The sequence below is a fragment of the Triturus cristatus genome, chromosome 9 (assembly GCF_964204655.1).
Source record: "Triturus cristatus chromosome 9, aTriCri1.1, whole genome shotgun sequence".
Taxonomy (NCBI): domain Eukaryota; kingdom Metazoa; phylum Chordata; class Amphibia; order Caudata; family Salamandridae; genus Triturus; species Triturus cristatus.
In genome coordinates, this window is record NC_140592.1 from 264,311,017 (window position 1) to 264,325,103 (window position 14,087).

A 14,087-nucleotide genomic window follows, 5' to 3' on the forward strand; every position below is an offset into this window, starting at 1 on the left:
CCTTCCCCAACCAGATCTATCAGTGGTGACAGATGCGTCTGGACCCTAAACGTGTGCTGTCATACTAGCTTGTCCGCACCAAAAATTTCCAGCTAGATGATCACCACTTTACTGCGCCGTTTTTAAGTGTTTTGCCTCCCTAGGCGAGAATTGAAAAATGCCGCCCCCTCCCTTTTACTACCATCACTCTCTCCCCCGTCATCCAGGCTTGAGAAGCACAAACTCTACTGCCGAACCCTTCTATGTTACTCTCATTTACTTTCAGGAAACATGATCACAACAATCAGTCCTGCAAATGACCTCAACGAAAGGCCCGGGCCAGACCGTTACGGTAGCCTTACACTCACAGAACTATGTACACGGATTCCCAATAGAGCCTTGTGTTTAAATACCACCGAGGCGTCAAGTGCACCTCGTTTTCAAAACCAGAAAAAACAAAAATAGTAACTTGCACCATCTTCGAAGGCCAGACCTAGTGGTTTTGCCAATGCTTGTTTTTTTTTCACTGAGGCACCTGAAATAGTTATCATCTACCATTGTATCCATTTAATAGAGGCTGATCACAACATTAGGACAGTGCGTAAAATTCTTCCATTTATTCCAAAAAACACAAGAAAAACTTTTAACTTCCCTAGTTTTATCTAAGTTGGACTACTGTAATGCCTTATATATAAATCTACAGTCCAATCAACTTAGAAGACTACAATCGGCACAAAATGCTGCTTCCAGATTGGTGCTAGATGTCCCTAAACATCAGTCCATTAGGGCCGGGATACAAAAGCTGCACTGGCTGCCAGTTGCTCAACGCGTGAAATTCAAGGCACTTTGTATAGCACACAAGGCACTTTACAGAGTAGGTCCACGTTTTCTATGGCATGCCTTCAGTTGGCACTCCCCAGCAGACAACTGCGATCGGCTAATGCCTTCTTGATGCCTACTTCCAGAGTCAGGACAGCGAACTGGGTGGGGGGTGGGGGAGGGGGCATAGCACCATTAGGCTATGGAACTCTCTTCCGCTTTCTCTTAGGAAGATACCTTCTCTACTTGAGGTCAGGAAGAATCTTAAAACCTGGCTTTTCAAAAACTAAGTTCCCTTACAGTATGCGGTCCGTAAGCGCCTAGACACCTAAGGGTTTTAGTGCGCTATAAAAGTTGTGATAAGTTACATAACATAACAATTAAAAGATTTCCACGTCAGGGAGATTATAGTTCATGATGCTCAAATCTGCGCTAATCAGAGACTATGGCAAGACGTTAATAAAGTTTGGCGTACAACACAGAATGAACTGCTTCTTGGCACTGTGAATAGAAGTTATTGACAAGCTCGTGCATCGTACCGCTATGAGAGTAATCCTGACCAGAATTTGAGCCGGTGCAAGGCAGACTGCACACTTCACCATAGTTGACAAGTGGTTCCATGTTGTGAAACAACTGCAACCAATCCCGGGTGTGCGGCCACCTGTGCATTGCATTCTGGGATTTGTAGTCTTACTTTTAACAGGGTAAGCACTGGCTCAAAAATCCCAGCGTGGACATTGACATTGGCCTACACAGTCACTACCGTATGACGGTACCGGGCATGACACTAGGCTAGTGGTCAGTGTTTTGATTTTTTTACGGAGTTTTATATAGCGCGATCTTGACCCGAAAGTATCGGGTATCAGAGCGCTTCACACAAGCACAAGTTACATTACATCATGAGGACACATTCATTTTTAGTGGTCACGAACAGCCTATTATTATGACAACATGCGCAAATTTCACTGAGCTGCTAATATTTCAGCCCAGAATTCCGAAAGGGGACAATAACCATTTTTAATAGTTCAACTAGGGGCAGGCTAGGGGTCGAACAAAAGGCAGTGTGGGGCAGAAAGACAAAGCAGGTTTTCATTAAACTCCGCAGTGAATTGTTGCAGGATGAGCAACCGCTGCATACCTAGTGATATAGAGCTCCGTGCTATCCGAGACGTCTGACTCAGTTGTACACATTCAGGTACGAGGGCAGGAAGGACAGGCACAGTATTCCAAGTGGAAGATGGTAAATAGTGTTCACTTTCACTACAGTCCTCTGACGTGCTCCGGGCCTGCAAACCCCATTCTCTCCCTGAACCCAGGAAACTCGCTTACTTCCTTAGTCTGAAATTCAGCGGAAATATTCTGGGGCTCAAAGAGTCGCCCGAGTAGTGTATATTCGTGGTCGCCATCTTGAAATGAGTGATTTGTTGCTGTATTTTAAAACAGGTGTTACGCCAATTACCGTGTTTTTTCCAAGTATGCTAGCGCTAACGTGGGGTATTATGTTCGAGAAATACAATAGTAAGTATTATTCGTCCGGAAGAAAAATGAAATAGAATTAGATTTCAAAATCAAGTGCAGAAAAAGGTGCACTGAGCTACTACTTAATTTTCAGAAGCAGTTATAATAACGCTTAGGCAGCTAGTGAAGGCTAATAAGGCCTAACAGTGGAAACCCCCTCAACCCTACGCGTGCTAAAGCACAAGTTACTTACTTGTGTAACGATAGATCTGTAAGAGACATTAGTTAGTGATAGATTCCTTAACTTAGAATATCCCCAGGCGTCAAGACTGGATGCGGAAAGTTTTCGTCAGCAGTGCCCCTGCGCGTCGGTAGGCGTCGTTGTATGGCTCTGCGTACGTCGCTGGCATCGTAGACGCCAAGATGTCGTCATCAGAGTTACTTAGACGCGCCCACGCGCGCGGACGTCAGATCTGTACACAACTTTTCCGCGCCAGAAGCGCAGAGCCATGCCAGAGACCGACTACTGGTGAAATAGAACTAGGGCCCTGCAAGGGATGACCTGAACCCTAAAGAACAGTTCGCAGTACGGGGAGGATGGGCGGGCGGTAAGGAATCTATCACCAACTAATGTCTCTTACAGATATATCGTTACACAAGTAAGTAACTTGTGCATCTGAAAGAGACACGTTCGTGATAGATTCCTTACCTTAGAATACATACCCAAGCAATACCAACCCGCGGTGGTGGGTCTGCGAAGTGAGATTACAACAGAAAGTCACGGAGAACTCAACAGCCAAAGAAGCCGTCTCTCTGGACCCGACTGTCAAGGCAATAGTGCTTAGTGAAAGTATGCAACGAGGCCCAAGTGGCCGCCTGACAGATGTCTTGCAGGGATACACCGTGCCCCAATGCTGTGGTAGCTGCTGTCGCCCTGGTAGAATGGGCACGCAGCCCAACCGGAGGTTCCTTTTTAGCCAGAGAGTAACAGGCTTTAATGCACAAGACAACCCATCGGGAGATAGTTCGCTTGTGCACAGCCCGGCCTTTCTTGGCGCCCACGTAGCCAACAAAGAGCTGGTCATCCACCCGGAACTGTTGTGTGCGGCTGAGATACAACGAGAGCGCACGTTTTGGGTCCAGACGGTGGAGCCTCTCCTCTTCTCTTGAAGGGTGCGGAGGCAAAAAGAAAGTGGGCAGAGTAACAGTTTGCCCGAGATGAAAGGCAGAGACTACTTTTGGTAGAAAAGAGGGACGCGGTCGAAGCACAACCTTGTCCGGATGAATCGCCAGGAAAGGAGGTTTGCAGGAAAGAGCTTGGAGCTCACTCACCCGCCAAGCAGAGGTAATGGCAACCAGGAAAACAGTTTTCAAAGTCAATAACCGCAAAGGACAGTTATGAAGAGGCTTAAATGGAGCGCACATCAGATATGTGAGAACCAGATTCAAGTCCCATTGAGGCATCACAAAAGGAATAGGAGGGAAAAGGCGAGTAATGCCTTTGAGAAATCTATTGACAACTGGGGACTTGAAAAGAGGGGGCTGATCAGGCAGCCTGAGAAAGGCTGAAAGGGCAGAAAGGTGGCCCTTGATAGTGCCCAAAGCAGAGCCCTGCTGGGCCAAAAAAAGGAGGAACAATAGGACCTCAGAAAGAGGGGCAGCAAGAGGATCAACAGATTTTGATGTGCACCATTTTTTTTACACCGACAGGGGTATACCGTTTTAGTGGAGGGACGCCTGGCTGCCAAAATCACATTACAGACTTCGCGAGGCAAGTCAAATGGAATCAGCTGTTGCCGCTCAATCTCCACGCAAGGAGGTGGAGGCTGGACAGGTTCAGGTGTAGGACCGTCCACCTGTTGCTGCGACAGGAAATACTCCCGAAGAGGCAGTCGGATCGGGGGATCCACGCTCATACTGAGTAGCTCGGTATACCAAACTCTTCGAGCCTAGTCCGGAGCCACAAGAATGACTTGGGCCCGGTCGCGCCTGATCTTCTTCTGCACTCTGGGCAGAAGTGGTATAGGCTGAAAGGCGTACAACAGACCGCAACTCCACTCGCGAGGAAAAGCGTCGCATAGCGAGTGCCGCCTTGGAAACTCCCATGCGCATAACTGCTGACATTGCGCGTTCTCTTCGATGGCGAATAAATCTAACCCAGGTTCTCCCCACTGCTGAAAAAGACCTTGCACCACCCCCGAGTGAAGACGCCATTCGTGATCCAACATGCACCTTCGGCTGAGTTCGTTCGGCCTGGCGTTCAGGGTGCCTGCTAGATGTTGAACCACCAAGGAAATGCCTTGACGTTCCAGCCACGTCCAGAGAAGTTGAGCCTCCTGACATAGGGTCCACGACCCCAGCCCGCCCTGTTTGTTGCAGTACCACATGGCGGTGGTGGTGTCTGTGAACACCTGCACTACTCTCCCCTTGACAGAGGGAAGGAATGCTTTGAGTGCAAGTAGGATCGCCCTGAGCTCCAAAAGTTTGATATGGAGCTTGGACTCCGCCGGAGACCAGAGGCCTCTGATCTCCGCCTCTCCCACGTGGCCGCCCAATCCCAGGAGGGACGCGTCCGTCACTACTGTGTGCTCAGGTTGGGGAAGGGAGAGGGATCTGCCGCTGACCCAACGCTGGTTCGTGAGCCACCACTGCAAGTCCTGTGCAGTGCCCTCCGAGATCTGGACGTAGTCGGACAGGTTCCCCCGATGCTGCGTCCACTGCAACTTCAGGTCCCACTGCAGAGCCCGCATATGCCATCTGGCATGATAGATCAGCAGGATGCAGGAGGCCATGAGGCCCAGCAGCCTCAGTGTCTTCCTGACCAAAACCCAGGACCAGGGCCGAAAGATCGGAATCATAGCCCGAATGTCCCGGACTCGCTGTTCGGGAGGATAAACCCGAAACTGCACCGTATCCAGAACTGCTCTGATGAAGAGGAGCTTCTGAGAGGGAATCAGGTGCGACTTCGGCACGTTGATGGAAAACTCCAGCAAATGCAGGAGGTCGGCCGTAGACTGGAGGTGGGAGACAACTGCCTGGGGCAAGCCCGCCTTCAACAGCCAGTCGTCGAGATAGGGGAAGACTGAAACCCCTGATCTGCGCAGATGAGCTGCGACCACCGCCATCACTTTCGTGAACACCCGAGGGGCGCTGGTAAGGCCGAAAGGGAGCACGGCAAACTGAAAGTGCTTGTGGCCCACCGTGAACCGTAGGTAACGCCGGTGGGCTGGCAGGATGGGGATATGAAAATAAGCATCCTGCAAGTCCAACGCTACCAGCCAGTCTTGCGGGTCTAGGGCAGACAAGACCTGAGCAAGCGTGAGCATCTTGAACTTCTCCTTCCAGAGGAAGCGATTGACGTTCCTGAGGTCTAAGATAGGGCGCAGACCTTTGTCCTTCTTTGGAACCAAGAAGTAGTGGGAGTAACAACCACGACCTACTTCTGGCGTCGGAACACGCTCGATGGCTCCCTTGGCCAAGAGGGTCGTAACTTCATGCTGGAGAAGTGCCAAGTGTTCCCCTGACACGCGGTGATACTAAGGTGGCATGGCTGGAGGGGTAGATTCAAAGGGGAGGGAGTAGCCCCTTCGGACTATTTGCAGAACCCTCCAGTCCGAGGTTATGAAGCACCAGTGGGGAAGGTGATGGCGAATATCAGTAAGCACTTCATTGAAGGGCAGTAACGGCTCCGCAGAAGAGGACAGGGGCTGCAGTACCTCAGTCAGGAGATTGGTCCTGATAGGTACAGAAGGGAGCTCGAGGTTAAGAGCCTCAGCTGCCCTACGCAAAACAACTGAAAAATTCCCAACCTCCTCCGTGGCCACGGAAGAAGGGGACAGAGTACCAGAGTGTGGAGAGAAATCCAGATCCACTGGACCCTCCACATCGCCTTCCCACTCAGGCTCATCCGCGCATTAAGCTGCAAGAGGGTCCTCAGACCCCTCCCAGTATTCCCCTTTGTCCACTGGTTGCTGAAGGGGCCGATAAGGATGAGGTGCCCTGGGAATGGGATAAACTCCCCTCCAAGAAATGGAATGGGAGGGTAAGATACCAGTCACAGTTCGGCGCCGTCCAGCGTCAGCGGCGGCGCCGCGTCCGGCACCGAAGCTGGATCCAGTGTCGGCGCCGAGGGCGCCGCAGGGTATGGTGCCGGCGTAGCCGAGGCCTGAGGCTGCGGCATGGAGGCAAACCCTTCCGACGGATCCGCGGGGCCTGAAAGCGCTCCGGAGGGACCAGGCGGGGCAAACAAATGGCGCAAGGCCAACATAAAGGCCTGCACCTCTTCCAAAGTCGCTTGTGGGCCCGGAAAGAGAGGGTAGGCCGCAGGCAACGACGGAGGCTCCAACAGAGGGGGAGTTACCGCCCGCCCCCTCCAGCGCGACCGGTGAGGGGTAGAGGAAGAGCGACGTCGCTTCTTCGACTTTTTATGGCGCCTAGACTTACACGTCCCAGATTCCGACAAGCGATGCTGATGGCTCCGGGACTGGTCCCTTGACCTCCCACAGGATTGGAATCTCGATCGGCGCGGAACCGACTGCCGGACCTCCAACAACTTTCGAGAACGCTCCCGCAAAGCTTTCGGCGCCATGGCCCAACAATCGGGGCACGCCTCGGGGTCATGGGCGTGCCCCAAGCAGAAGAGACACAAGTCGTGAGGGTCCGATGCCGACATGTTTCGACGGCAGGCCCTACAGGACTTAAACCCGGGCATCCCTGTTGCACCAGGAGTCAAGTGCACGACAAAACAAGTTGTCAGAAACCAAGTTAAAACTTTTAACTAGGGTTACCGCTCTCTCTCGGAACTGCGCTGCGGCACGGAAAAAGAAAGAACTGACGTCAGCGCGCGTGGGCGTGTCTAAGTAGCTCGGACGACGTCATGTCGGCTGCTATGACGCCAGCGACTTACGCGGAGCCGTACGACGACGCCTACCAACGCGAAGGGGTACTGCTGACGAAAACTTTCCGGATCCAGTCTGAAGCCTGGGGATATTCTAAGGTAAGGAATCTAGCACTAACGTGTCTCTTTCAGATCTCTCACATCAGACTATGCAAAGCTCTGGGTTGCTCTTTCTTGCTGTCTTAAGCGCTACATGGAAATACTTAGTCTTCAGTTTGGGCCCAAGAGCAAGGAAGCCACAGATCACTAGTGATAAATGACTACAAATGTTACATTTGGGGCCCAATAACTCCCGAATTACACTGGGACCCTCCCACTAAATCAGTTCACATGTGGTTGTAATAGCCACACTATGGAGCAACCAGATGATTTTTGGAGTTCATTTACATCTGCACTTCTTCTGAAAGTAAACTGATATACTATATAACACACCATACAGCCCACACTAGCACACACAGTTTTTAGACAAATCACTTATCATCACACACTTTTCTCTTGTTCAACTTACCAGCCATTTCTAGCTTGAAGAACTGAACAAGTGACTGGGTGAAGGAAAGAACCCATTTATCCATGATATTATTGCTCTCTTTCACTGTGTTTTCATTGTAAATGAATTCAATTCCATCCTCCTGGAAAAGCAATCAAAGGGTAGGGACATTAAAATCAACAGTTGTGAAACTTCAGAGGAAAGAAGCCTTGCATAGCAACCATTACTCCTGTTTTATCTTAATCTAAAATTGATTTTTAGCATTTGCATGGGGAGAGGCTGTACAAATAAACAACATAAATCGTTTTATTTTTACTATGCCAATGCTGAGAGGAGCTAATTAACATATGTATTGTCTCTGTGTAGATTAGACATCATTTTGTGTTACATTATTATTTGATTATGGAGGTGTCACATGACTAGGTTAGGCCCAGGAAGAAACACTGCCATTTTACATCTACACCTTTTTAAAGTTGCCTTCTTTTTCCACACAATGACTTTTGACACACATTTGCTTGAGTGACAGTGCAGGATTAGTTTCTCTGAAACCACATTGCTTACAAGTACACCTTGAGTATTCAGTACAAGACCTGAGCACACATTGTGCAAATATTGTTCTTTATTATTTGGCCGTAAGGTGACAGCGCTATCCCAGAGACAATAAACAATGTCAGCTTGGCTGAAACCTCGTCACAGAAGCATGGATGCTGTCCTTTGTAAATACACACGTTCCTCTGTGCTTAAATTAGAGGAGCACTCTGCTGTCATTGCGAGGCCATCACTATCGTCGGAGTCTCAGCCCAGCTGATTCCTGTGTACCCTCTGCGAGGGATGTCCAATTTGTGAACAAGGCAGGGACCTACATACCTTGCCTTCAGGCAATGGGGGATTTAGATCATCCAATAGGGGATTCTTGGTAGAACACCTGCCCTTGGCACCCAGGTTAAGGGACACATAGTAGTAGTACACTATATACATTACTCCCATGCCAGCATATATACACTGTTTTAGCACGATGGTGGAATCTTTCAATCTTTTTACTGTCCTTATAGTGCTAATCACTTTCATCTACTCCGGTCTATTAATCGTTGCAGCGCATATATTTATTACCAGAATCACAATGGTTCAACAAAAATGTAAAACACACCTTTATGTATTTCTTTCATATCTCTCGGAGAGAGCATGAGTGACTAAGCGAAAAGGTTCTAGATCTGTTAACACGATTCCTTGGGGCTGTCATGTTCTGAGGTTGCCCAAACCATTTGTTACCTTTCCAGGCTTAGGGGTACTTATGATGGCACTGTGAAGTAGCAATTCTGCAGGCCATAATATCCTGAGGGGGTGCATACAATCAGTCTGGCGGCATCCCAACGTTTATTTGTCCAACAAACGAACAGTTCCTCCTGAAATGTGGAAACAGTACGACATGGCGCTGCCAACGTGGTAGATTGGGTTCTTATTTAATGGATCGCCTGAGTAGTTCTCTTGTGCATACCCAGAGACCCCTACACACCTCCTATCCCGAAACGCCATTGGTGGTAGGGACTATCCTCCTCAGCAGAGTAGTTAACCCCTATGTATTGGCTCTAGGTTGTTTAAGCTTGAACACTTCAAAGGATCTATTCCCTTTATGTTACCCTCTCTGTAATTCATACACAATTATGTCAGGAGAAGATGACACGAACACACTTAAAATTGCTGAGAACTGCAGACATGCCGTTACTCAGGATCTATTACAACATGGTCGCGCACTTACAGGTGGAGATGTTATCTTCGTGGTTGAGGCTCATGAAGCATATAGGACAGAGGTGCTCTATTCATGGTTTACATTCCAGGTAGCAGACAACACAATAGGGCTATTTTACAAATACAAACAAGATGAAATTACAAATAACTAAACACCATATGAACAAATAGAAATACTTTCAACATACCAAAAACACAAAAATTGGTTTGATGGCACCGTACCATACACAACAGAAGATGCTAGACTCGGTCCCTTTAGCAATGAGGGAGCAACAACAAGCTGAGAGGAGGAACAGCCATCATCATCTACAAAGAGACCATACCACCCCATGGAACATCTCACCTTCAAACTCCACATGGACGACAAGACAACTATCAGAGACACCCTCGCATACAGACACCCAGGCCCGCACTCCAGCTTCTGCAACATCGTCGCAAACTTCATTGTGTCCATAGCTTCAGACTCCAAGGACTACATCTTCCTCGATGACCTACATTTCCACATCGATGACCCCAACAACAAAATTACCACACACCTCCTCGACAGTATGAGTTACCCCAGATTTACCCAGATCGTCCACGACCCTACACACACCGCAGGACACACTGGACCCAGTTTTCACCTCCAGAAACTATGTCAAATACAGCCATGTCACAGAACTCACAAGGACCGATGACTCCATCATCCACTTCATTATCTCCAGCCCCACACTACCACTTCCAAGATGACTAACATCCCCCACCGGAGGTGGAACAAAATCTCAGAAACCAGCTGGGTGAACACCTTCAACCCCACCAACACTGCTACTGCCACCAACCTTGAACAGGGACGCCTGGATCACCAACAGTGCACACAGCATCTTCCCCATCAAGAGCAACATCCAGAGAAAATCCTCCAAAAAGGCCAGCTGGTACACCAAGAACTCAGAACAGCGAAACGGGAAAGCAAACCGTTGAAGAAGAGATGGCGCGACAGCAAAGACATCTCTGACAAGGCCTGCTGAGGGCCACAAAGAAGACAGCCCTTGCCGCATGCATCAAAACCAGCGCCAACAACACAAAGGAACTTTTCAACCTCAGGAACTGAAGTATCGGCCAGGAACTCATCACCCTACTCAACACCTCTATCACCACTGCAACATTTTGTTACACCTGGAAACACGCCGAAGTCAGACCACTACTCAAAAAACCCACCGCCAACCCCAGCAAACTAAAAAAGCTACCGCCCAATCTCTCTGCTCCCATTCGCAGTGAAGGTACCGAAAAGATCATCAATAATCAACTCATGACACACCTGGAGCAAAACCAGTTACTCGAAGCCTCCCACTCCAGCTTTGGCTACAATCACAGCACCAAAACTGCCCTGATAACCGGCACCCATGACATCTGAAACCTCCTTGACCCAGGAGAAACAAAAGCTTTGATCCTACTCAACCTCTCAGCAGCTTTTAACACCATATCCCACCAGACGCTGATCGAAAGCCTCCACCACATCGGCATCCAAGGTGACAGGCTCAGATGGATCACCTCCTTCCTCACAGGAAGAACCCAGAGGATCAGCCTCCTACCTTTCACCTTTGAACCCAACTTGTGGTGTTGCCCAGGGCTCATCCCTCAGCCCCCACTTTTCAACGCATATATGACCCCACTGGCAAATATCGTCAGATTCCACAGTCTCAACATAATTTCCTACGCAGATGACACCCTACTCATTCTCTCACTCAGCAACGACCCCCACCACCAGAACCAACTTCCACAGATGCATGACAAACGTGGCTGACTGGATGAAGAACAAATGCCTGCAGCTGTACACAGACAAGATGGAAGTACTGATCTTTGGCAACAGTAGCAACACCTGGAACAACCTTTGGTGGCCATCAGACCTAGGACCTGCACCCAACTCCCTCCGACCATCCGAGAAACCTCAGAATTATCATTGACAACAAGGTCACCATGAAATCACAGATCAACGCTGTCTCCTCTGCCTTCTTCCTAACTCTGTGCATGCTACACAAGATCTTCAAGTGGCTAACCCTGCATACAAGACACACGGTGATTCAGGCTCTCCTCACCAGCCGACTGGACTACGGCAACGCCCTCCAAGTAGGAATCAGCGCACACCTCCTACAAAGACTTCTGACCATACAAAACACCGCAGCCAGACCCAGCCTCATCCTTCCCCGACAAACCCACATCACACCCCACCTCAGGCAACTCCATTGACTCCCTGTACAGAAGAGATGCCAATTCAAGCTGCTGACCCAAGCACACAAGGCTCAAAACCACCAAGGACCCGCATACATTTGCCACCGCCTGAACTTCCACTAAGGATCGGAAAGACTATACTCCACCTGTCTTTCACTTGCCCATACTCCCCGCATTTTCCAAAGCAGAAGTGGAGGATGCTTCTTCTCACACATCACAGCAAAGACCTGGAACAGCCACCCAACGCACACCCAGACCATTACCTCACTTTCAGAACTCTGAATGGCCCTCAAAACCTGACTGTTCGAATAAGCCTCTGGGACCTGCAAGCACCTGGATGATTAACCGTGCTTTATAAATCGTGATTGCCTGATTGTTTGTGGGCGTTAGATGCTAACGGATGTCAAGCATGATTCCTGGGTAAGACTGAAGGCGTTAAGAGCAGCAGGCGTGACCAGCGTTATGTGCAGACAGAACACTCGGGATGGTAACAACTTACAGTGTTGGGAAGTTGTGCTTTTATTTGCTAAAAACCTCAATGCTGTCCCAGGTGAAACAACACTTGACCTTTCTTTCTGGTGACCTAGAAATACGGGACTTTCTGTTAGGGCCTACAAAACCACGTCAAATATGCTTCTTGTATGCAATATACAATGAAATATGGAACGGGTCTCAGCAGAAATCTGCTAAAAGACTGCACGAGATTGACAGGGCTAATTTGGAGAAGGCTCTAGCAGTAGTTGACAATGGCTTGACCCCTACTCCCCTCCCCGTCCTCTAGAATGTACTCCCTGAGTAACATAGTATTGTCAGCATTAAACAGCATACAACACAACATATCTGCCTTAAAACATAGGCAATCACAACTTAGATCAATATTGCTATTTAGTTGGACGCTTCAGACACTTCGTTTTGGTTGCATACCATGCCGACTTATTAATGCCACAAGCCTATTTTTACCTTACCAAATGATGAAACAGCAAATACTCATGGTACACAAAGATGCAACATAAACTAAGTTGCACATAGAGACATTAGAGAACCTGCCATTCACTGTTGCCAAAACACCTTCAACGGATTGGATAATCCACAGGTACATTACTCTGTCGATTTTGACATTCTATTTCCAATACTGCTTATAACACCATCAAGTGGGCAGATATGAGGTGTTAGGGAAGGGTATATACGTCAGTATTGGGAATTACCTTCCAAATTTTGGTGTTGAAATAAGGAAACTGAAGTTTTTGTAAGCAGTTCAGGCTGCAAGAGAGCTTTTAGTAGTTCTTAAGTGAGCAAGGAGGTTTCGCTCAACTGGGCCTGTAATGTTTCCATTACAAACTTATCTTGCTACCTGAAAGGTTCCACAGCAGCCATGATTCATCTGGCTTCCTGATTACTGTTGAATGGGAGTTTTGATTTTGAACGATCAAGGATGCTGCTGGATGAAACCAGGCCTTGCCTATCTTGTCACGGTTTCTTCCGTGGTCACTTGCTGTACACAAGTATTGTTTCAATCTGCCCGTACAATTAGGGAGGCGCCACTGTGACCTTTGAATAAGCTTTCAAACATGCATTTTGATGCCCTGAGCAATTTTAAAGCCTTATTGTTTCAGAAAGACGTGGCCTTAACATCGGCAAAGGAGACGTTTGACTTTCAAGTTGCAAGTTCTTCTTCTGAAATACAGTCGCTACTGTGCACTAATTTCTCACAATATTTTGGAGAATTGGTGCACAACATTTTAAACATGTCTCAAACCACCGCGAGGCCGAAGGATCTGGCCGTAGCTCAAGAATCCTTAAAGCGTTCCAGCGTCGAGTCTGCCTTGTCACCAAAAAGGCGACGGCCATCGAAGGGCATCTAAGGGCATGTCCTGCAGAGTTGCTTGAACATCCCACGACAAGCCAGACGCCCTCAACCAGGCATAGCGCTGAAGTGCTACCGTGGCAATCGTTCTGCCCAGTGAGTCGGTGGTATCCAGTCCGGTTCTTCCAGCTGGTCTGCCAAAGAATCCAGTGACCCCTCCCAGTCCTCATCACCACCTTCAGGCCGATAGGGAACACCTGGGACGAATAAGGGAACAAAAGAACCCTCCGGAGTCGGATCCGACGTCGGCCCGGCTCCAGGTCCATCTTAGGGGGTGAGGATGGGGACAGCGTCAGCCGGGGGCCTTGTCGCCGGTAAAGGTTGAGTAAGGTCGACCAGTGTCTATCCGGATCCAGGCCTGGCTCCACGGGGGCCCTCCGGGGCCAGAGCCGCCGGCATCAAAGGCCCAGGACGCCCAAGCGGCTCTGCGAGGCCCGAAGGCGCACCAGCGGAGTCGGGCTGCCCAAAGATACGGTGGAGGGCTTCGTAGAACGTACAAAGCTGGGCAGGGGACGTCCCAGCACCCGGGAATGGGGGGAGGCACAGAGTTGTCCCTGAATCAGGCACTGGAGACGGAGCCTTAGAGCGACAATGCTTCGGATCCCGCGCCGCAGCAGCCGACCGACGGGGAG

The 14,087-nt window shown here is 49.2% G+C and overlaps 1 protein-coding gene across 1 annotated transcript in view; it reads right to left on the reverse strand.

The window, feature by feature from the left end:
• Positions 1 to 14,087, reverse strand: part of IARS1 (isoleucyl-tRNA synthetase 1) — a 645,156-nt gene that overhangs the window by 226,370 nt on the left and 404,699 nt on the right. Inside the window, exon 20 of the mRNA XM_085624880.1 lies at positions 7,662 to 7,782. Within this exon, the coding sequence (XP_085481006.1) occupies positions 7,662 to 7,782 (121 nt within the window). The remainder of the gene's footprint in view (positions 1 to 7,661; positions 7,783 to 14,087) is intronic.